At 37.8% G+C, this 23,666-nt stretch overlaps 3 protein-coding genes across 8 annotated transcripts; 1 reads left to right on the top strand and 2 right to left on the bottom strand.

Annotated features, from left to right (window-relative positions):
* Nucleotides 1-1,279: 1,279 nt before the first annotated feature.
* LOC102719442 lies at nucleotides 1,280-3,808 on the bottom strand. 2 transcript variants are annotated; one of them, XM_040520197.1, is made up of 8 exons: nucleotides 3,579-3,808; nucleotides 3,304-3,396; nucleotides 3,089-3,167; nucleotides 2,919-2,997; nucleotides 2,747-2,786; nucleotides 2,535-2,669; nucleotides 2,054-2,191; nucleotides 1,280-1,650 (listed from the first exon to the last, which is right to left on the bottom strand). In XM_040520197.1, exons 1-8 carry the CDS (start codon nucleotides 3,719-3,721, stop codon nucleotides 1,395-1,397), a joined length of 963 nt encoding a protein of 320 aa, XP_040376131.1. In that variant the 5' UTR covers nucleotides 3,722-3,808; the 3' UTR covers nucleotides 1,280-1,394. The 2 variants fall into 2 exon arrangements, with proteins under 2 accessions (XP_040376131.1, XP_040376132.1); XM_040520198.1 differs by having other exon boundaries at nucleotides 1,602-1,650; nucleotides 1,956-2,191.
* A 465-nt stretch (nucleotides 3,809-4,273) lies between these two features.
* LOC102719163 (bifunctional phosphatase IMPL2, chloroplastic) lies at nucleotides 4,274-8,190 on the bottom strand. Its single transcript, XM_006645671.3, has 9 exons — nucleotides 7,730-8,190; nucleotides 7,527-7,605; nucleotides 7,318-7,412; nucleotides 7,191-7,240; nucleotides 6,724-6,848; nucleotides 6,279-6,345; nucleotides 6,094-6,183; nucleotides 5,160-5,271; nucleotides 4,274-4,682 (listed from the first exon to the last, which is right to left on the bottom strand). Exons 1-9 carry the CDS (start codon nucleotides 8,064-8,066, stop codon nucleotides 4,612-4,614), a joined length of 1,026 nt encoding a protein of 341 aa, XP_006645734.2. The 5' UTR covers nucleotides 8,067-8,190; the 3' UTR covers nucleotides 4,274-4,611.
* A 5,288-nt stretch (nucleotides 8,191-13,478) lies between these two features.
* On the top strand, nucleotides 13,479-21,749 carry LOC102718885. 5 transcript variants are annotated; one of them, XM_040522318.1, is made up of 16 exons: nucleotides 13,505-13,660; nucleotides 13,861-13,934; nucleotides 14,348-14,452; nucleotides 14,675-14,736; nucleotides 18,414-18,586; nucleotides 18,655-18,874; nucleotides 18,958-19,220; nucleotides 19,307-19,510; nucleotides 19,587-19,679; nucleotides 19,774-19,872; nucleotides 19,958-20,338; nucleotides 20,430-20,489; nucleotides 20,567-20,611; nucleotides 20,713-20,952; nucleotides 21,040-21,088; nucleotides 21,478-21,749. In XM_040522318.1, exons 5-16 carry the CDS (start codon nucleotides 18,422-18,424, stop codon nucleotides 21,498-21,500), a joined length of 1,842 nt encoding a protein of 613 aa, XP_040378252.1. In that variant the 5' UTR covers nucleotides 13,505-13,660; nucleotides 13,861-13,934; nucleotides 14,348-14,452; nucleotides 14,675-14,736; nucleotides 18,414-18,421; the 3' UTR covers nucleotides 21,501-21,749. The 5 variants fall into 5 exon arrangements, with proteins under 5 accessions (XP_040378242.1, XP_040378252.1, XP_040378249.1 ...); XM_040522315.1 differs by lacking the exon at nucleotides 14,675-14,736; XM_040522313.1 differs by lacking the exons at nucleotides 13,505-13,660; nucleotides 13,861-13,934; nucleotides 14,348-14,452; nucleotides 14,675-14,736 and adding an exon at nucleotides 17,759-18,307.
* Nucleotides 21,750-23,666: the final 1,917 nt, after the last annotated feature.

Here is a 23,666-nt window from a genome sequence, read left to right as displayed (position 1 = left end):
AATGAATCTAGACAAACCCAAAAAATCTTATAATATAAAACGGAGTAAATACTTATGAAGAAAAAAAATATCCATATAATTTCTAATGATTTTAAAACAAGTTTAAGTTAAAGGTTTGAATGAATAAAGTAAGCAGTGCCGTATATCTATGCACGGAGGAAATAGTAATTTAATGGAAGTTGATGCCACTAGTGTTGAGGTGGCGGGTTGTGAACAATTTCAGTTTTAAATTTAAAGGACAAAACATTTGAAGATTGCCGGAAACTGTTTATATATATAAAGTTAAGTTTTGCTATTTATAAAGTGTCTGAATCACCCAAAATTACACAATGCGTAGCCTAAACTGCTATTATGTTAGCTTAAACTTACTGCAACTTTTTGGTTGATTTGATTCTTTTATTTCTTAGATTAAACCATCATACATTTCTGCCTAACTTTTTTTTGTTTGTGGTGGTAGGTCAGCACATCACATTAGAGTATATTTTTATGTTTTAAGTAGAAATTGACTAGTAAGATCTCAACTATGTATTTAAGAGATGTAGGGTTGTTTAGTGCAGTGGGTAATCGTCCATTTGCAAGAAAAGCGGGTGAGTATACAATATTCAGCAAAAAGTGGGTACGTGAACTATTTAGGCTATTGGATATGTCATATGGTCATGATCATCAGTAAAAGCAATCCATGCTTCTAGTGTAGATTAAACCCAATGAAGCAATATCCATCACCACTAAATCGCAAATGGGCATTTAGGAGGATTTTACGCCAGCCAGATGATGGGTAGGGATTTCACAGATAGGAAGCGCGCTTTGCCTCACTTATCTACTTCAGATGGTAAGAGCTAATAATAAATACCGGCCCTTGATTTTTTTATTTGTTTTATTTATTGACAAATATATATTTCACTTCCTAATTAATACTCCCTCCGTTTATAATATAAGATGTTTGATTTTTTTGCTTGCAATGTTTGACCATTTGTCTTATTTAAAAAAATTATGGAAATATAATTTATTTTGCTTGTGACTTATTTTATTATAAAAAAACTTTAAGCACATCATTTGCTTGCAATGTTTGACCACGTTGTTTAATGTTTACCAATATAAATTTCTAAAAATACACAAAACGATTGAGAACATGGGTAAGCTTGAAGCCACATTAGGTTCGAGATGTATACATAAGTATGCTCAGCAATATTTATTCGTTTAAAAGAGAGGCAAGCATTTCTTAAATAAAAAAGAGAGAAACAATACGTAATATGTGCACGAGGTAGCAATCACGGCATCAACCATTCTGCCAAAAATGTGATGTCCTTCACCTTTTTTTGAGTTATAATTGTTCTGGCTAAGTACAAAACCAAAACAGTACCGCTATGTACATAAGCTTAAACTCACCAATTTTTTTAAGACTCTGCGCGCCAAGAATCCAGAATACTCTGAAGCCCTGATTTATAACTTGGGTGAAGAAGCCTTACACCAAGTTCCCCTTTTAGCCGAGCATTAGAGACCCGTTTCTCACCAGCTACAGTTCTGTCCTCGGTTGCTGGCACTGCAGGATGCATTATCAAACTGGGATGCTTTCTCTCAACCAAGTTCCGAGCAAATGCGAAAACCTCAGCTCTTGGGGCAGGGTCATCGTCCACCACATTGTATATTCTCCTAGAAATAAAGTTGCCAAAAACATTCATGCAATCAATGATCACCCTTGAAAGGTCCAGTAAAAAAAGGTGTGTTAAACATATTATTGGGCTTATAGAGCAACATTACCAGGAACCTTTTTTCTTGGTTTGGTAGTACAGAACACACCACACAAAATATTGTAAGCAAAGTGGTAATTACTCAGACATCGTATGTCACTAAAAGGTAAAAAAAATAAAAGTGATTGCTACAACACATAAATTTTATGAGGCATGAATATTCTATGGAAAAATGACTATGAAAATGGTCCTGTACAGTGAACATACATACGACCAAAGGAGTCTCTTTTAGCAGTAGTCTCATATTTGTTCTTGTGAACTGTAATAGTAGTAGCAGTTGTGAAGGCTTGTTAAAAAGGAAAAACCTTGCACTTCTGATGCTCATGCTAGCCAGGACAGCCTGATAAATGTCAGCCACATGAATTCGTGTAGTGTACTGTTTTGATTCCCTCAATTTCTGTCTTTGTGACAAAGATTTGCTCTTAGCTATTGTGTCCACGGCACTGCAGCAATCAACAGAGATCATTGCAATTTGGAGATAATTAAAGAAGATTTATAATACCGCCACTTTTAAGAAAGCAAGCATCAACAGAACCATCTGAAGTATAAATTTTCCATTTTCGTCGATTATATACTGGACAAGTTTGTACCATAAGTTATAAAAAGTGACTGCATTGGTTGAAGTCGGATAAAAATTGCTCCAAATCTGATTTCAGAAGGTTGATTGTATTGGTGGAAATCAGAAATTCAGAAACCAAGTGATGCATTTCTGGAGCGAACATAACTTTTGATTCAAAGAAAAATAAAATAAAATAAAATGGACTGGAATATTGGCAGACTAAAAACCTTCTTCCTGGCCCATATATTCCACCCAAACGAAATATAAAGGCTGATAGATCTAGATCATCCATAACATTCAACCATCCTTTTTCAGCTGCATATCTTAATTTAGCAGACTCGCTCGTTGGATTCACTGTATGACTGCATGTATAGCAAATACTTCAACTTTCAGTTAAACAATTATTGCATTAACACTAACAGAAAGCCACTTATCTTACTCCTCATCAACCCATGAACCACCACAATCACCATACACACCTAAAAAAGAATAAGAATTACAGGCTATTCTATGGCCAAAAAGAAAAAGATTTGGGTATTTTGCACATTTATGACATGCAATTAACCTGAAAAGGTGATATCAACTTTTGAATGAAAATCACATGTACTTACTTGTTGAAGAAAGGTAACATAACCATTGAAGATTACCATAGTTTAGTGTTCTTTGCAGGTCAGGATGTGAAGAAAGCAACTGTGAATATAAGGTGCAAATAATTAGTAAGTTGAATTTTGGTGGTGTTCAAGTCAATCAAACTGCCTTCAACAAGCAACTGGGAACCTACAGGATCACCAATTCCAGGGATGGGTGGAATGGAGATGAGCAAATGAGTTGCATCTCGCAGGAACTTGAGATTCGCCAAACTGCAATTGACACGAGCAGCAGCAATCATCTAAGAACTGATTCAAAACATAACAACTCAACAAAAACCATCAGAAAAAGAAGCTTTGCGATCACTATAAAACAGTGACAAGATTCAGCAACAAGAAGAACCATCACCTGTTGCTTGTGGCGTCGAAGACCGAAGCATCCATGCCCAGCATCTCGAGCTCCGTCTTCTTGGCAGGGCCGGTGCACGTCCCGGACACCCTCCTGCATCAACCCAGCCACCAATCGGGAGGAGTAGAGAGAAGAATCAGACGGAAACAGCATGCGAATCCGATCCAAAAATGGTGGGGGAGGGGGGGGGGTTGCATCTGCCGCTTGGTGAGAAACAGCCGGATGGGTAGCAGAAGGGCGCGGAGGTGAGACGGGGTAAGCACGCATTAACCAACCATCCTTGCGTGAGGAGGCGCTCGGAGACGTAGCGGCCGACGAAGCCGGTGCCGAGCACGAGCATGTGCCGAGGCCTAGGATGCGGAGGCGCCGCGGCGGCCATCGGCGCCGCCGGCCTGGGGGCGTGGACTCCTGGAGCCATGGATTTGGACTTCCAAGCGCCGCCCGCCGAGCGCTGTTGCTCACGGCTCACCTCGCCGTCCAGCTTCTGTTCTGTTTTAGCGTTCTTCCTCCGCGGCTGCGATGATAAATTTTCATGATAGCTATTATACCATATAAACAATAAAATATTTAACTATTTTTGATATAAACAATAAAATATTTATTAACTAGTATTCTCTTCTTTTATATTATAATACTTTATATATATTTATCTAGATTCATCGATAAATATGTTTTGTATATCTAACCATACTACCAAAATAAATCTAGACAAAGTCAAAAAAATCTGATAATTTAAAACATGGGAATACAAAGTTAAAAATCAACTGAGTTGATCAACTTCTATATAGATTTTATTTAAAAAAAAATATGTCAAACTTGGATTTAAATCGAGTTGAATTATGATTAGAACAAATGTGGCTGGGATTAGCAGCCATCGGTAGGAACACAGAAAAGCAATGGCACATCAAGAAAGAGTAATATGGTATACACAAACTAAAGTTACACAACTTTATAGACTCACAGAAACTTCTTGTTTCAAATGGAAGCTTTATTTATCACTGTAGTAACTCAACATTGGGGACTTCCTGCAAACTTCAAGCAGACCCCAGATACAGTTTTGCCAAATACAGATGTTATACCGCTGCGTTCTCAACCAGGATGGCTTATTCAGCTGCATATTACTCACAAGTCACAAGCTGAGCACAGCACTAGCCGAATAACCGTAAAATGGAATTTGTTAGAGCCAGTGATTATTTGAATAGCTAGCTTGCTCACTGGGCTAGCATACAAAATACACTGTTTATTGGACACATGGATAACACATTTCATGTTTTGTGAGCAAACTGCCTGTGCTGCAGAGGTACAAGCCTAGTGCCATTGCAACGCGTCCAGGGCCTGCTTATGGACTCGGGCATCTCCAGATGCAACCACATTGAAACCTACAGAAACAGAAATGGGGTGAGTTTAGCATCATATGTAATAGACAGGAAAATGGATAATTCAGGCAGTACAACTTTTAATTAAATTTCTATAATGCGTCTCAGCCTTTAGACCTGCTACGACGAAGGAAAGATTGCTTATCGAAGGGCTTTAGCATCAAATGTTTCCTAAGGATTTATTCTTTAAAGAGTGTCATTTGGTTTGTAGAAATGAAGTTCAGGAAAAACAAAGGAACTTTTCCTTTCCTATAAGTTGTAAAGAGAAATCAAAGGAAATTTTATATTTACTCCAACCTCTTGGAAAAATTCCTATGGATTGGTGTGCGCATGCATTCCTATTCCTCCACCTTTTCTATTCATGTGGGTTGAAATTCCTCCAAACAAACAAGCCCTCTAGCGTGGGATTGGTGCAATGCAAATGTGAAAAAAACTGAAATGAACTATGTAGAGTCACAATGCGAAGGCTGGAAATTATACTTTCGGGACGAGATTCCTCAGAGACAGCCCAATGGAGCTTGTTTCCTTTCCAATCTGTTATTGAACCTCCAGCTCCTTCAATCACTGGTACCAAGGAGAGAAAATCGTATGGCTGCACAACACAAAGAAATAAATTAGTCATAAAAGAACTTATAGGAATAATGCTTGTTGATTTAGTGAATACGTAAGGATGGTGAACCAAGTACTGTTTCCACACCGGTCAACTTTGTGGGGGGCTTGAAAATGCTATGCATATTTTCTTTACTTGCCCAAACGCTACCTTTGTCTGGAGTGTTTGTAGAGATGCGTTGAGATGGAGATCTATACCAAGTAATTTTGATGATTTTGACTACACTATTTCTCAGTCTTGTAATAGATTCAATCCGAGATTGCATAATTATTTGCTGGCGGCGGTTTGTTGGCAGCTTTGGAATGTGCGCAATGATATGATTTTCAGAGATATTGTTGTTTCTTCTCCTATCCTTATTATCTTTCGAATAATTTGTTTCTTGTTACAGTGGAGGAAGTTACTGAAGGAGGGAGAGGCTGAACTGATGGAGCAATGGATTAAGGCGTTGCAGCATGTTACTAGGCGACTTCGTGATCACAGAGCAGGAATAGGCTGACGAGTTTTTGTCTTTCTACTAGTGGTTCTGGGTTGTTCTTGTCTTTTAAAGTCTCTAGTTGTTGGGTGCGCTAGTAGTCAGCTTGTTAGGCGCTTGGTATTGTAAAGCCGGTTGATCCCGGTATCCCAAACCTATTTTCAAGCTTTAATGAAAAAGGCTGGGCCTCGGCCTTTCTAAAAAAACAGTTTGCTTGGGCCTGGTTTGTTTCCAGCCAGGAAAGAGAGCGAAGAACAAATCCTTGTGTTTATAAACTAAAGAAACAATAAATTTGCAACAAAACAAAATGCACGAACACGGGAAAGGCATACCTTCAATCCTGATTCAACAACAAGATCGACAAAACCAGAAGCAAGAAGAGCATAGGCATAGCAATCGCAACCATATAGTGGGACTTTGACCTTGCATTAGAAATAAGTAAAATAGTGAATGCGTAACATAAATGACTGCAGAAGGCTTACTTAATGTAGAGAATATAATGTTCAACAATCCATACCTTATCTCGTACACGAATAAATGCATCTTCATCTTCTCCTGCAAAGAGATGTGGACTTGTTGTATATCTGACACACAAACAGCATTTGTAATTATACACAGGAAGTGAAAAATCGGTACTTGTGATGTCATGTACAGTGCTTAATATCTTAGATCCACTTCCTCCATTTCAAAATATAAGGAATAGTATGGGTGGACATAATGACCAATTTGGTCTTGAATCAAGAGAATGATGAGAAAATAAATATGTCATCCTTTCTTAGCGAGAGTGGTACACTGCTACTTACAAATATTAGAGACAAAAGGCATGGCATGCAGAAGGGCACCGGGGGGGGGGGGGGGGTTCAAATGTCATTTAAATCAGATTTACGCCTTGCGTTTTGGAAGAAGAAAATTGCATATGCCTTATAAAAGGAAATGGAGGGAGTAAAATCTAATATACATACAGGTAAGCTTGTGCCAGTACATTGCAAGGGCGAACAGATATTTCTTGTCCATTTAAGGTTGTTTTCTGACCATCCACCCCAACCCATCTTTCTCTCAAGATTGGCTGGTCAATAATGCCAATAACCTAATGAAAAGAAGAACAGAGGTCCAGGATAAGAACAAAAAGATCTTGAAAAAAAGAATTAATACTAACTGATAAAAGGGAATATCTAACATCCAGTATACAATACTAAGATCAGTGTTCAGAAAGAGATCAAATATGAAACTATGTCCAACAATTAAGTTGGTATATTGGAAATTGCATTAAGGCTCCATGTTAAAGGTAGTTTGGCAATATCAACAAATTCATAAACTTTTACATGACCAAGCAGCATTTACTAAATTATGTTCAACAAGTGGTGAGCAAGAATGAAGAGAAAGGAGGAAAACAAAGATAGCTGGGGATGGGAAAATAAATTTAGCATACCGGCTTCCCCTTATGCAGAAGCGAAATAAGCGTACCAAACAGAGGCTTACCTACAAACAAGTACGCGACCATCATAGTTACATTCAAATTAGTTTGGCCAACTAGGATAGCAATTAAGATTCAATACCAGTTATGAAGCTCTTCGTTCCATCTATGGGGTCCAAAACCCAAACATAATCAGCAGACTTCTCCACACATCTCCAACCATTTTCCTCACCAAAACTGCATGGACCCCAGTAAAGAAAGCGTCATTTATCAGCTATCACGTTGTTATAGGCGCATGAGAGCTCAGAAGTGAACAAAACAAACTTGCAAAATCACGGTAAGCAATCTCACACGGCGTGGGAAGGGAAGCTCTTCAGAATGACCGATACCATTGCTTCTTCTGCTTCTCTGTCTGCAATTGTCACGGGACCTGGACAGAATTCGGTTAATCCAGTTAGCTATTCAGCTTAGCAAAAGAAGCAGGCATTCGTCTTTTCAGTGACTTAGTTTTGAACAATATTCAGCTGAAGAACTCGGAAGAAGATATCACGCACTCTGATCATCCTTGTCGATGATCTCGACGCGCTGCCGGAAGTACTTCCTGAGCACCTCCCCCGCCGCGTCCGCCGCGCCCTGCGCAACCTCCACCAGCCGCTCCACCCCCACCCCCACCCCATCCTTATCCGCCGCCACCTCCCAGCCGCCCGCTGCGGGTGCCGGAGCCCGGACCGGGCCCATCCTCCGACGGGCCGTCACCCCGCACGCCGCCACGGGACCGGGGAGGAACCCCGCGCGGAGGTGGCGCGGGGCAGGGTTCGGGGAGGCAGGGCGCCGAGCGTGGCGGAGTGGCGAGGCGGGCGGGAGTGGGACGGTGGAGGTGGCCGGGCGCATTTGGGGGGCAAGAGGGAGAGAGCGCGAGGATTCAAAGAGGCGTCGAGCGGGAGCGAGGTGGCGGCGCCCGAGCACCACGGCGGGCGGCGGAGGCGGCGGCGAGGGGGTGGGAGTGGAGTGCCCGAGCGAACGCTCGCGCGTTTTCACTGAGAGCGAATGGGCCTTTTTGGGCCTTATACTCTTGGTCTGCATCTGATTTCAGCCCAGCATGGTTCCTTTTTTTTCCTTCTTTTTTGACCGGACAAGGCTATACATATAATAGCACTTACATTTATAAAGTCCCTGGGTATGATATTTATATGTATAAAGTTGTGTCTATAACATTTATATGTATGAAATTTGTGTATATTATATTTATATGTGGGAAGCTCATATAATATTTATACGTAGAAATTTGTGTGGATATTTAACCATGGTATAAAGTTTGTACATAATTCCAATTTGTTTCAAGTTCATAAGAATTTATATGTAAGGTTTTTATGCAAACAAATTAATATGTATAAAAAATATCATTTAGATAGTATTTATGTGCAAATTTCTATGTGTATTTTTGTTATATACTTTGCACGTATAATGTTTTATACTTCTCGCTTCATCTTGGAATAATGCGTGGCCGCCGCACGGAATCGTATTACACTGATTCTCTAGGGTGAAGCGTGCGCGAATGCGCGCTGACCAGACCGACCCCCAAGTGTCACATGGAGTCCACTGTTGCATAATCTAGGTCGCATTGGATGGGCCAGATTATTCTTTGATTTTTATACATGAGCTTTCTGAACTACTACGTTCATTTTATAATATAAGATATATAAAATATAAGATATTTGATTTTTTGACTGTGACGTTTGATCATTTGTCTTATTCAAAAATTTATTACAGATATAAAAATAACAACTCGTGCTTAAAGTTCTTTTGATAATAAAGTAAGTAACAACAAAAACAAATGATATTTTCATAATTTTTTAGTAAAAACAAATGATCAAACATTGCAAGAAAAAAATCAAACATTTTACATTATGAAACGGAGAGAATATTAAACAACTTTTTTTTGAATTTTTATATATAAATTCATCGTCTCACTCTTTATAGCAGACTTTTAATTTTATAGTAGTTAATTTGATCAATTATACTATTAAGTAGGTATCAAAATTAGATAATATTTTATCTTTCATCAAACAAAAGAACACGACACTTGATCATCGGTGATTAAATGCAGAGGGTCTCTTTGATTCGTTTCCTAAATCAAGTCTTTTTTTTCTTATACTTATGTTTATAAACCAAGATTTGTTTAAAACTTAAATTTAGAGTTGATTTTGAGGTTTTTTTGCTGTGATTTATTTGTTTATCATTTTCTTTTATATCACTAATAACATGTATATACTTTTGTACCGATAAATTATTTTTAATTGTTAATAAGTCATTTTGTTTATGCTTATATAAAAGAGGAGAATGCAACCATTCAAATATTTATCACTTCCAAATGTTAGTATAATTTAGTGTTGCTAAAATGTGATAGCGTTTTATACCTTTGGTTTGAAGCATTTCCAAAATTTGGTATTACCTCCGCTTCATATTACAAGATGTTATAGCATTTCATAGGTTTAGATTTATATGGATATTAATAAATTTAGGTATGTATATAAACATATAAATTGACTAATAAATTTAAACATGCCAAAAACATCTTATTTTATGTAACGGTTATTATATCGAACAGGGAGAGTATTGTTTTTAACTGTGGAAACTTTCACAGTTACCAAAGCTCAGTACGGTGATAAACAAATTTTAGTAGGGTTGAAACTTGAAAGTGGCAGAACTTTGAACTAGCCCAAAGTTTTTGAATGAGAAATATTTTATAAAAGTAAATTTACTATTACTACAAAATAAAAAGAAATCAGAACTTGCTATCTTGGTGTATTAAGGAAAGTTCTTTTTATCTAATGGATGATGGATTATCGGGAACACTTCCTAGCTTCTAAACGGTATGATTTTTCTCAAAAATATTCTTCATCAATATTTCTTAGGAATTCTTTAATCAACATGTTAGCTTTCGAATAGTATTCATTTGTTAGTTAATACAAACTCAGTTTCACCCCTCATCCATCAAGATTTTAGAAATGTGGGCCTTTGATAAATCTAAAATGGCTGTTTTCCTCTATGTAATCAACAGATTATAGTAGGGGTTTGTGTGTGTATACATACATTATACATACATACATATGTAAAAAATGCAGAAAGCATCACAATTAAAAATGAAAAAACACAGATGTATTTTTGTATGCTTAACTAAACATTACTCCTGTTTTTTGTTGCAGACTGAGACTTGTTCCAAGAGGGCGAGACAAGAAATTTCTATGATTTTGCATTGATGTTGAAAATTCAACCAGAGGTTTGGGTTAAGAGAAAAGTATGTTAGCTTTCACACCCAGAATGAGAAAGGTTTCCACCAATAGTAGACATCAGACAATAGATGCAACAATGCAAGCCTTCTAGAACATAAAAATTAAAAGGTCATATATGATGCAGATACTCCACTACACTTGACGAGGAAAGTTGTGGTTGGGGTGAAGCTGATGACATTGACACATTGTCATGTTATAAGGGATAGGCTGGCTGTATTGGAGATAAAGCCATCTGAAGAATGCAAGTTCAACAAGGGTAAGAATTATCTTGTCTGTGGTTCAATTTGGTCATCGTCCTACAATACTGCTGATTTTTTCCTCCACATTGTAATTGATTCATTGACTTTTTTACCTGTTTGGCTATTTGTTTATTAAAAACTTATGTTGTTATTATTTACTTGATTATAATTAGATTTATTACTAAATATATTTTAAATATAAATTATATTTTTCATATATTTATTTATATTTTAATAAAAAGAATAATCAAACATTTACTTAGAAAATCAACGGTGTCAATTAATATAGCGGATTATATCTAAGCTTGCTCAGACCACGACTCTTCCATACTAATATTAGTATGGCGTGGCCACCATCCATCTTCGAGAAAGTAGTGCACAAACACATTTGGGTCATCTTTAGGGTTTTAAAATAAAAAAAATCAAACAACGTATTTGCAAATGAAAAATAATTTATGAATAAAACTTTTATATACGTGTTTATAGCGATCTAAAGCCAAAGCTATAAAATAAACTTCGGTAAAAAAAACTTTAAAATAAACTCTAAATTTAAGGTTAAAAATTTAAATTTTATATTATAGGCATAATCCAAAGCCAAAAGATAGGGAAGAAGAACCACGGGTTTGTCCTTAGTGAGAAAATGAGCATAGTGAGATCGATGAATCGATTTGGAGATAAATAGATGCCGTGCTACGTGTATTTCGAAAAAAAAATGTATACTGACTTGCATCATATTGAAGCCCTTGTATTAGTTCCTACATGAAAATAAATATGTTTATACAAAATAGCCTCCTGAATCATTTGTTTTAATGAAATGATGTTAATTTAAACACGTGAATTTGTTCAGCACATTAACACACACAAGGCCTGGCCGCCTGGCTATCAGTCTCTAATTAAAAGGCTACCGGCGATGACGGTTAGACAGTTAGCTAGGTGATCTGGATATTCATTAATTAATCACTGCTCCAAAATTTGCTCTTTATGCAACATTGATTATACATCATGTATACACATTATGCTCTTCAAACAGCTACCAAACTAATTGAACGAGCTGGTCTAAATGGTATAATCTCAACTTTTTAAAATGTTCTCCTTTCCCCCAAGATAATAAAAATATTTAGCATCTCCGGCCTCTGCCATAAGGCACACGACCAATAATTTTTATTTGGAACAAATAATGAATAATGGGACACATTCCAACTATTTAAAATGTTCCATTTGCTCTACTATTGATCAGTACTGGTAGTCGTAAGTAGAGTGAAACGATAGGCATGTAATCGCTTGAGCTTAAGTATTAAAAGATACGAAGTCACGCGACCTCCTTTAAAACATTGGACGGGAAAATTCCGTAAAATTCATGTTTTTAAAAGAACCTTGATTTTTTTTAAAAGAATTTAGGCATGGTATGAAGAAATACTTTGATAACCGGTGACAATAGAAATGAAACTACTCCCTCTGTTTCCTTCCGTTTCATAACGTAAGATGTTTGACTTGTAATGTTTTTGACCATTTATCTTATTCAAAAAATTATGAAAATATCATTTATTTTGCATGTGACTTACTTTATTATTAAAAGAACTTTAAGCGTGACTTATCATTTTTTATATTTATACTAAATTTTTAAATAAAACGAATGGTCAAATATTGTAAAAAAAAGTCAAACATCTTACGTTATGATTATGAAATGAGGGTGGTACATATTATGAAGCTCGCTTTAATTTCTCTTCGTCCTTTTTTTTCCTTGATAATAACTGCTTTAGTTTCTCTTCAGTTCGATCGAGCTCCAAATTACAAACAAAAAAGACAAAAAAAAAACAGGACGTAAGAATTATCAGACCCCAACTGACCCATGGCATCTTTCCTAACCTCATCCAGATACGCGTAATTATAATACGCAAAGCCGAGCGCTCCAAAGTCAAAAAGGTTGGTTGGTTAGTTTATTATTAGTGCGAGGGACGGGAGGATAAGAATGCGGTTGGAGAAAATTGAGAAAACACCAGCCTACTACAGGCCAAATGAATCATGCGAGCCTCTTGTTTTCACTTAAAATAACATAAGCAAAACAATTCAAATATTGTATATATAAAATTTTGTACATAAATATTTTTTAAAAATAAACTAGGATAAAAAAACTTAAAAATTGATTTTTAAATATAAGGATGAATGATAAGACGAAGTTCTAGCAAAGCAGCGCCGAACAGATTAAGAGCATCTCCAACAGACAACCCAAATTTAACTCTCCAATTTGGCCACTCCCCATTTCATTTGGCCACTCAAATTTGTTTTTTACTCCAACAACCTCTCCATCCACTCTCTCTATTTTAAGTCTATAAGATCTAGGCCCCACATGTCATCTTCTTCCTCCTTTTCTATCCCTCTTCCTCGATATCTTTCTCTCCCTCTCTCTTTTCTCTTTCTTTATCTCTTCTCTTTCCTTCCTAGGTGGCAGCAGAGTCCGGCCAGGTACACCATTACATAGTAGTTAGAACAGTAAAACTGCCCTACAAAATATAATGTAATGGCGTACTTTCTGCCGGCAATGCACAAGTGATTCAACGTCTAACTATCTGCCAGGAATATGCCACTACTAGAGCACTTCATCTGTCCTAGATTGATTTGTATTTAGTGGCGAGCAATCTGTCCTCAAAAGAAGATAACACGTCATAGCAACTGCCAGCACTTTGGAACTATCGGATGCCAATTTTTTTGGCGCGGTGACTGAGCACGAAGGGGAAAAAATGGCCAAAAAAATGGCGCATAAAAGAGCCACACCACATCAGTGCGTCACTCTTCACTGCTCAGTCCACACACCAAACCCTAGCTCCTCAGTTCACACTGCCATCCTCGTCGTGTTGTCGTCCTCTACTCCGCCGGGCCTGGCCACCGCAGCCATCCTCACCACGCCGTCCACCGCAGCCATCCTTGCCGTGCTGCCCTCCCCATCTCCGTTCAGGTCACCATAGCCATCCTCACTTCTAAATCCCTGATTTGCACCATAAGTCTCATCTCCTAGTCTTCTATAACCCCAAATTGATTTGGTAAATTCATTCCAACAAGCTCCCTTGTCTCAGATCTGCAATAACTAGATTTTTCCCCAACTATGTGGTTAAATTTCGTTCAAGATTTTTCTGATTGGGGTTTTTTTTTTCATAGGCTGATGTAGGGGTGTGGTGAAGAATGACATCGGTGAGGACTTACACACTAATTGGTAGCTGGCTCATTCCTTGGTGCGTTTTCTATCTCCTCCATCCCTTTCCCTCCTCTCTATGCGTGGATTTGGCTTGTCCCATTCTGGTTGATTTTATTTGGGCAAAGAAGCATTTTCGTTTTCAGCTAAAAACAAGAGTAAAAGCTTTCCTAATAGCTCCTATTCTAGAGTAGGATACGACAACTCCTAATTGCATTTTTTCTAAAATATGATTTTCCCTGAACATAGAACTATGGGTTCTTTTTGGTCTGAAGAAGGGTAGTAGGAGCTTTTAATTGGTAGCACAGATTTGATTTTGAGTGTCTAGCTAGTAGTTAGGATATACTTATCTCCAAATTGTGATGCATTATTTGATGACAAATTTCTGTAGCATTTATTTGCTTTCATGGTTTACATCCATTTCTGACAATGAAACTATTATGCGTCCTGCAGTTTGAAGGTTTATTAACATTGGATAGTAATATGTTTCCAATGGCTGATTACCTAAGGTGTACGTGTTGAACAACTGCTACTGAGCACAAAGGCCTGAAATAATAGGTTGGTACTAATCATTATCTTACTCCTACCATGTTTCTGAAATCTATAACGTTGCTATTTTACCTATGCAACATTATTTTTTTTCCACTGACACAACGCTGAGAATAAGTTGACCTGATAAGGGAAAATACCACTAAAACATAAACTTATTTAGTAATGAAATAGTAAAGAAAATGTTTAGTTTCATAGTTACTGACTTTTCTAACAATTTACATAATTTAGGTGACCTCAAAAATTTGGTTGTGTATATTACCTATGGATAAAAGATGGATGGACTTTCCGAGGTACAAAAGAAAAACTGAAATATTTCCACAACGTGCTTCAATTTTTTTCTGAACTTACCAAAAATAAAATTGTAGGCACACATCTGAATATATACAGGGGGTCAAAGAGTTTATAGAATATGCTTTTACCCATTCTGCAAAAGCAAATACCATATTATGTCCATGTAGGAAGTGTGTGAACAGTTGTTGGAAGGAAGCTGATGATATCTATGTCCATTTAATATGTGATGGGTTTTTAGAAGGTATAAGAAATGGATATTTCATGGAGAACCGACATCTTCTTTTGCACAGTATGCACAACAAACTGGGGCTAATGAATTTGTGGTGGAAGATAATTCAGAGGAAGATAATGAGATGTTTGAACTGCTTAATGATGAAGCACATGGATTAGATACAGGGGATTTAGGTGAAAATAATGATAGTTTTGTGGATCCAAGTGAAGGGGAAAATGATTTGCATGAATCATTCTGTGATGCAAGTAAAGAGCTTTATCCAGGGAGCAAAAACTTTTCAAAGCTATGTTTTGTAGTAAAATTACTCAACATCAAATTTCTTGGTGGTTGGAGTGACAAAAGTTTTGACATGCTATTAGAGTTGCTTAGAGAGGCTTTTCCTGAGGGGTCAACAATTCCTAAGAATTTTAACAAAGCTAAGAAAATGATCAGATGTTTTGGGCTTGGATATGTTAATATTCATGCGTGTGAAAACGATTGCATATTATTTCGAAAGCAGTATGAGAATGCAAATATATGTCCCAAATGTAACACTTCTCGTTGGAAAACAGTTAAGAAAAGTCCTGATGGGAAGCGGTTGTATAAGGTTCCTAGAAAGGTTCTCCGTTATTTTCCACTAAAGAAGAGGCTTCAAAAATTATTTATGTCTCCTAAGTCAGCAACAGATGCACGGTGGCACGACGAGGCACGCACTACGGATGGATTATTGAGGCATCCAGCTGATTCTCCAGCTTGGAAGCATTTTGACTGCAAACATCCAAAATTTTCTGAAGATAGCCGCAATATCAGGCTAGCTTTAGCTACCGATGGCTTTAATCCATTTAGATCGATGAACTGCAGTTATAGCATTTGGCCTGTTATCTTAATTCCATTGAATTTCCCCCCTTGGATCTGCATGAAGCAACCAAATTTCATACTTTCTCTACTAATTCCTGGCCCTTATTCACCTGGGAAGGATATGGATGTCTATTTTGAACCACTAGTAGACGATCTACTAGAAATATTTGAGGGAGGTGTTATAACTTATGATGCTTCAAGGAGTGAGAACTTTCAATTGCGTGCTGCCATAATATATACTATTACTGATTTTCCTGGCTTGGGCTATGCTGCTGGATGTGTAACTTCAGGCAAGCTAGCATGCCCTCATTGTAACTCACAAACTTGTTCTATTCGTTTAAGGAATGGTGGCAAAACTTGTTACATGGCCCACCGAAGGTTCTTAGATGCAAATCATAAATTTAGGTTTTATGAGGCATCATTTGATGGAAATGTAGAGTTAAGGTCAGCACCAAAACCACTAACTGGAGAAGAGATTTTGGATCAGACAAAGGATCTACCTATAAATTTTGGAAAGGATCCCAATAAAAAAAGGCCAAGAACAACAGATAAGGGCAAGGGTACAAAAAAAGAAATAATATGGAAAAGAAAATCAATTTGGTTCCGGTTACCATATTGGAAAGACTTGTTAGTCCCACATAACTTTGATGCCATGCACATTGAGAAGAATGTGTGTGACAACATCATTAACACACTGTTGGGTATTGATGGGAAATCTAAAGATAACATGAATGCTCGATTAGATCTCAAACTTCTTAATATACGAAAAGATCTGCATCCTATTAAAGTAGGAGATTCTTTTTTCTTGCCTCCTGCTCCTTTCACATTGAGTTCTGAAGAGAAGAAATTGTTCTGTCAAGTTCTCAAAGGAGTGAGATTTCCAGACGGTCATGCCTCTGATCTACGACACCATGTACATGTCAATGAGAAAAAGATAATTGGGCTAAAGAGCCATGACAATCATATCCTGTTGCAATACTTACTTCCCCTAGCTGTCCGCAAAGTATTACCAGAAAATGTTAGTGCAACACTGATTCGTGTTAGTAACTTCTTCAAGAAAATCTATTCTCCTGTTATTCGAATAAGTGATATGGAAAAATTAGATGCAGAAATTGCTGAAACATTAAGCCTTCTAGAGACTATGTTTCTTCCATCCTTTTTTGATATTATGGTTCACTTAATGGTACATCTTCCAACTCAAGCAAGGCTTGCTGGCCCAGTTCATTACCGGAACATGTATCCAGTAGAAAGGTGACATGCCAAAACTAATTGTCTATATAAAAAATATTAATATGCTTGTAATCTGATCTAGTGTTAGTTATATGTAGGTTTTTAATGAGGTTAAAGGGATATGTTCGTACCAAGAGTCATCCCGAGGGATCAATTGCAGAAAGTTATGTGTTTGATGAGAGTCTTACATTTTGCTCCCGTTATTTGGAAGGATGCGAAACTAGATTCTCACGAAAACGAAGAAATGGTTCAACTGAGCCTTGTACTTCTACCCATACCATGCCATTCTTTTGCAAGAACATGGGTCGAGAACTATCTGGCAAGTGTATTGTGACCTTAGATTACAAAACATGGTGTCAAGCTCATAGATATGTCTTGTTTAATTATGACCATATAGAGCCATATTTGAGGTAAATTATGCTAATGATATTACTATTATCGCATATATGATTTTTTATTACTGTTTGTACTGAATAAATTTAACCTCTAAAGAAAACATCTTGACTACCTGTCGTCACTTGGCCATGAAAATAACAGAGAAATCAGTCGTATTCATTTTGAGAAGTTCCATGAGTGGTTTGGGTTTCATGTGGCAGAATTATTACAGAATGGTGAACAAGTCTCTGAAGAGATTCAAACCCTAGCTAATGAGCCTTCTATAGTTGCAAAGAAATATAATAGTTACAGTAAAATGGTCATATTGTCCACACTAGGTCTTATGATGAGGGTAGGTCTGTCCAATGCAGTGGAGTGGCTCTAGTTGCTCAGATCTCTTGCTTGTCATCAGGAACAAATAATATTCCATTGGTAGGACATAAGACTTATTATGGTGTTATAACTGAAATCATTGAGTTGGATTATAATCACAAAAGAAGCATTGTGCTCTTCAAGTGTGACTGGGTCGACAATCGTGTTCAAGATAAGTGGGTTAAAGTTGATAAGTTTGGTATCACTGATGTTAATTTCAGGCACCTCTTTAATACTGGTGATAAGTTGAGTGATGAACCTTTCATTTTGGCATCCCAAGCAACACAAGTATACTATGTTGATGACCCTGCATGCAATGGTTGGAGTGCTGTTATTCAGACAAAGCCAAGAGATTTCTATGATATGTCTAATGTATTATTGGAAGATTTGGAGTGTGAAAATGAACATGTAGACCCATGCCTTGATATAAATGGCCAAACCGACATTAGTGTTGATCCTAGAGATGTACCTCCAACTAGATTAGATATAGATGGAACACTTGTTGGATCAAGTGAAAAGCGAAAGTATGACATTTTACCCTCTGCTGCCATCATTCAGTCTAATTTTCTTCAGTCCTATTTGTTGATCTTACACTATGTTATAATTTTGCTGATGCATTTTTATTTGCAGGAAAAAAAATGGCAGGCGGAGAAGGCAATAAGTACGAGGAAGAGAGGCAAGAAAGGATAAGGCGAAATAATGAAGCCCTTCAAAAAGTTATTGCTATAAGAAGGGAGTTGGATAACACTCAGGAAGGTAATCCTGGGTCAGGATCTTCTGATAAATCGAAGCAAAAGAGAAAGGTAGTCCTGTAACTTGTCATTGCAACATATGCAACCTTGTTGCATAAACATTTTTTTCTATCTTGTAGAGAACAAACACCACAAATAATATGAGTGTTCAAAATGAAACGGGGCATCCAAATCTAAGACCTAGGGTGACAAGAGTGAGTGTTAGGAGTGATGCAGAAGTGTATGATGACACTGAAGGTGCTGATACCAATAGAGGTGACACTTGTCAGAGGCATGATGATCAAATGAACAATTGCAGCATAGCTAATGATGAGCTAGAGGTGGATGAGAATATTGGAGGTACATATAAAATAAAGCACGGTGCATCATTTACTAGAATTAGGAGATTAATGTTTACTCATTGCTATTTAATTATCATACAGACTGTAGTTTAAATGGTGGTCAAGCTAAGAAAAAAAAAGAAGGAAGGCGTTACACAAAAAAGTACAACATCCATAAGAGAGGTGCTGATGAACGACTAATTCAGTTGGTTATCAATGAACATGGACAGCCTGTTGGGGAAAATGCAAAAGAACTATCTAACTTCATAGCTACACTTGTAAAATCCAAGAATTTTTCGTTTGCACACAAGGATTGGAGGTTGGTCCACCCATCACAAAAGTTGAAGCTTTGGAGGGATTTAAAGGTAATTAACTTCCCAAACTCAAATGTCAACTCCTGATCATAATTAAATCTAGAGAACATCTACTTATGCTTGTTCTTTGCATGTAGCTGTTCTATGAAGTTGATGAAAGAGTTCAAGACTGGGTTATGGGAACAGCTGCCAAGATATGGAAGGATTTCAAGGCTGATCTAAAGGCAACACATTTTGATGAGACAAAGACTGATAAGCAACTCATTGCTATATGTGATGAGAGAGTTAACCCGGCTGATTGGAAATGGCTTATCAACCATTGGAGAAGTCCATTAGCTCAAGTAATTCTAATATAAAATGTCCCTTTATAATGCATGGTATAGAATTCTCTTTAATTTATTAGTTTCATTGTTGCAGGAGCATAGTCAGAGAGGAAAGGCAAATCGGGCTAGGATGTCTGGGTTACATACTACTGGCAGCAAGAGCCATGCTCGTGTCAGCCATGAAATGGTATATAATTCCTTTATGTTGTGACTAATTTTAGAATTACTGAGTGATTATATTATTGTATGATATGAACTGAAATAAATTAGCATATATATAGCACATTGAGAATGGCTATAAACCACGTCGAGATGAGGTCTATATTGCAACACATACTCGTAAAAATGGTATTCCTTCAAATAACTCACAAGATAATATTGTAAGTATTTCTTAAGTAACACATTGGTTTATTCAATAGAAACTATTTTTACTGCATATAGCTAACACAATCTTCATATTTGTAGAAAGCACTTCAGGATGCTGTTAAAGAACATCCAGAGTTGACAGAGAAATCTATAACTGATGGTGACATCATGTCACGAGTATTTGGACCTGAAAGAAATGGATATGTTCGTTCAATAGGGAATGGACCAACTCCAGGAGATCTGAAAATGCCTGGAAGAAACAAATATAGATCAACTAAGGTACAAATGGCAATGGAAGGTCAACGACAAGCTGAAGTGGACAAAGAGCACCTGATACAACGCTTTGGAGCAATACGATCGGAAAATGATAGAAAAATTGCTGCCCTTACTGAACAAGTGGCAAAACTGACAGAACTAATGCTTGCAAATTCTCAGGATGGACGCCAAGTGCACGTAACATCAAATTCTCCAATACACGAGGTAAACATGTTGAATAAATTATTTATCTTTATAGTTCACTCGCAAGTAGTGGAATCTTTCCATTTTCATTTATTTTTTCCCAACTCTGCAGAACGACCAAGATGAGAGTGACAATGGTGAGACACAATCAGAATACATGCAACATGCAAAGGTAAAAAAAACTTATATTTTTCTTTTTCACTGCTAAAATTAATGCATATTTTGTTATAACTATATGTGCACATGTAGACGCCCAGTAGGAATGCAACACCTTCACAAGAAGGATATGAAGTAGTAAGATCTGAATTCTTACCATTAATTTTCTTCTTTTTCACCTTCTTACTTATCTTTATTTGGCTACACTTCTATTGACGTATTGAATGGTTGCATGCTAGGGTGGAAAAGAAGTTATATTATACAGTTTTATTGGTCCACATGATGTCCCTGTGGCCAAGGCTACTGTCCTATCAACAAACCGAATGACTGTAGTGGGTGGTACTCCATTGGGTGCTCAATGTTGTGAAGTTGTGGTTAATCTTGTCTTGAAAAGAAATGCTGCACTTCTTCGTCCATATGGGAGTATGAACGTCATAGCTGATGCTCTTGGGAGATCTATTGCATGGCCACTTCAACATGTAATCACTCATCCAACTTGTCTTATATTAATTTCACCTGAATTTCTATTGTTCGGTTAATGAACTTCCATATATTCTGACATGTAGATGAAAGAAGATAGAAAGTCAGCACTGCAACGTACCAACCATCTTCAAGGTTAGACAAACATGGAACTTTAGTTTTGAGATACTCATGTTTCAGTAAAATAAGAATAAAGTGGCTTTGGGCAGAGATACAACTTTAATATATAGGAATTTTTAGTTAGTGGTAGCACATTCCTGTTAGATATTGTTCTACTGAAATACGATTAATGTGACTCAGGACTTTTCTGGCATAATGTTGGAAGTAGCCGATTATAAATTTATCACTTGAATGCCATATTCCTAGAACTAGAAGTAGCAGTTTCATATACTGCTTTACAAGATTGATTATCTATCTCCCTTAATAATGGCTATACTATCAATATTATAAATTTATTAGATACTTCTTCATGCATGATTGTACTATATGTTTCATATTTATTTATATTATTTTTTCTTGTTCAGGTCACACCCATGGAGGTCGTTGAAGCTATCATTTGTAGATGGATGTTTTTTATATACAAAGAAGTCTAATGTTGTGGTAGAAGTTGATGTTTGAATTGTTCCATGTATAAGAATGGCCTAATTTACTTTTGTATGAATGCTGAAAAATTACTATCCCTCGATGTATGCCAGTATGGATGCACATGTGTGATGTAAACAACATCAACATTGACATAGTATAATTTTGTTAAGGAATTGCACCTGTATGGATGCTGGTGTGTATGTTGAACACATGTTTGCTCCCTGTTTTATTGGAATCTAAACTTGACTATTTAGAGGTTTTGCATGTGATGTTTGTTCAAGTTGTAGCGGGTTCTTATAATTTAGACTATTTAAAGTAGACAAGCTTATCTAAATAATAATAATTGCTAATATAATTCAATTAACTGCCGGCAAAACATCTAGGGCAGATGTACCATCGGCTATTGGTGTAGCATGAAGTGCACATCATCAGCCAGCAATCCAAGCTTCTGCCGGGAGAGCAATAAACCATTTAGGGCAGTTAGATGCCGGGAACAAAAATATGTTCCGGGTAAGCTCTAGAGAATCTAGGGCAGCTAACTGCCAGCAATCAGATATCTGCTGGCAAAACGAATTCCCGTCAGCACTTAACGGGGCAATTTTTTAGTGCCAGGAAAACTTATTGGTGGCACATCAGTTGCCAGGAAAATCACTTTTCTAGGGCAGATTTATTGTGGTTGATATTGGACCATGGTGTGGTGAGGTGCGGAGGCGGACGCGCGCGGGGCGGCGCGGCGCGGCGGCGGGGAGGCCGCGCGGGGTGGCGCCGGCACGGAGGCGGGGCGGCACGACGGCGGGGAGGCCGCGCCGGGCGGCGCCGGCGTGGAGGCGACCGCGCGTGGGGTAGCGCCGTCGCGGAGGTGGCGTGCGTGGGGACGGGCAGCGTGGCACAAGGAGGCCCCGCGGCTCGGCGCCGGCGTGGAGCCGGCGACCCCGAATGTGCGGCAGCGATGACCAGATCTACCGCGGCGAGCCGGCGGTCCCGAACGTGGCGGCGGCGACCCTCCCCGGTAGCGGCTCCCCGACAACGACAGCTCCTCAGTGGCGGCGACCCTTCCCGGCAGCCATGCGAGCTCCTGTAGTAGTACTAGAGTAGTACTAGTACTGTGTGGGCCATGAGTGGCACCGACGTTTTACAAGTGCCTTTTGGCTGGTCAAATTTGGCCAGGGGTAGAGGTGGTTTAGCTAGCCGATGGCCAAATCATCCGGTTGGCCAGTCTGTTGGACCATGAATTTTAGACTAATTCTCTAAACTTTAACTTGGAGAGTCATTTGGCAACTCTCTAGGTGATGCTCTAACATGCCATATGGGCATCTGAGAGTAAGTTCAATAGTAGAGCCAACTACTGGCTTCAATTCATTTATAGTCAATCTAATAGTTAATTCATAAGATTGTTACCTATAAAATATTAATACATGATCCCACATGTCATACACATATTTTTGTCCTAGAGACTATGTGCAGTTGGCTACAAATTAGTAACTTATGTCTTTTCTCTCTCATCTCTTATATTTTTAAGATATGCTTATAACTAGCCTGCTATTATAGCTGGTCTGATGCAATCGTGGAGGAGAGATCCCGAGCAGATGGAACCGAACAAAAAGAAAAGAAAAGAAAACAGCAACAGCAGGAGGAGGAGAGGGAGAAGGATGACACGCCATTGGCTGGGCGACGCGGCCTGCTGCTTTCTCTACGCAGACGATGACGACACACGCGTGCCTCTACGTTTCCGGGTAGTTTCTTCCTCCGGGTCCGTACGTGGTTTTCTCGGTTTTGATTCTGCTTGCATTATACTTATATTTATAAAGTTAAACTTAAACTTTTAACTTTAAATTTAGAGTTAATTTTAGTGTCTTTTTTCTGAAGTTTATTTTTCAGCATTTACTTTTAGATCGCTAGAGATATGTATATAAAATTTTTATTTATAAATTATTTTTTATTTATAAATATGTTGTTTGGTAAAAAAAAGCTAAACAATCACCACGTGCGTGTTAAGCTAGGTGACAAATGAAACGAAAACGCAAAATATAAAATACTCGTTCGTTAGGTAAACCGTGTGTGTCTCCGGAGAAGAAACCGAAAGCGATTTGGGTTTTGTTTACGGCAGTGAAAATTTTACACCAAAACA

This window comes from Oryza brachyantha, chromosome 1, assembly GCF_000231095.2.
Source record: "Oryza brachyantha chromosome 1, ObraRS2, whole genome shotgun sequence".
Classification (NCBI taxonomy): Eukaryota; Viridiplantae; Streptophyta; class Magnoliopsida; order Poales; family Poaceae; genus Oryza; species Oryza brachyantha.
This window is presented reverse-complemented; position numbering and strand designations above follow the sequence as displayed.

What these genes read in the sequence shown, in the direction of transcription:
- LOC102719442 (XM_040520197.1), bottom strand. Translation starts at nt 3,721, where the DNA reads ATGGCTCCAGGAGTCCACGCCCCCAGGCCGGCGGCGCCGATGGCCGCC. An exon ending in TCCCTGGAATTGGTGATCCT is followed by an intron (nt 2,998 to 3,088) that starts GTAGGTTCCCAG and finishes TTATATTCACAG; the next exon opens with TTGCTTTCTTCACATCCTGA. An exon ending in ATGTTACCTTTCTTCAACAA is followed by an intron (nt 2,787 to 2,918) that starts GTAAGTACATGT and finishes ATTCTTTTTTAG; the next exon opens with GTGTGTATGGTGATTGTGGT.
- LOC102719163 (XM_006645671.3), bottom strand. Translation starts at nt 8,066, where the DNA reads ATGCGCCCGGCCACCTCCACCGTCCCACTCCCGCCCGCCTCGCCACTC. An exon ending in CATCGACAAGGATGATCAGA is followed by an intron (nt 7,606 to 7,729) that starts GTGCGTGATATC and finishes AATTCTGTCCAG; the next exon opens with GTCCCGTGACAATTGCAGAC. An exon ending in TTATTCGTGTACGAGATAAG is followed by an intron (nt 6,184 to 6,278) that starts GTATGGATTGTT and finishes TTCTAATGCAAG; the next exon opens with GTCAAAGTCCCACTATATGG.
- LOC102718885 (XM_040522308.1), top strand. Translation starts at nt 15,091, where the DNA reads ATGTTTGAACTGCTTAATGATGAAGCACATGGATTAGATACAGGGGAT. An exon ending in AACATGTATCCAGTAGAAAG is followed by an intron (nt 17,058 to 17,134) that starts GTGACATGCCAA and finishes AGTTATATGTAG; the next exon opens with GTTTTTAATGAGGTTAAAGG. An exon ending in CATATAGAGCCATATTTGAG is followed by an intron (nt 17,447 to 17,528) that starts GTAAATTATGCT and finishes TAACCTCTAAAG; the next exon opens with AAAACATCTTGACTACCTGT.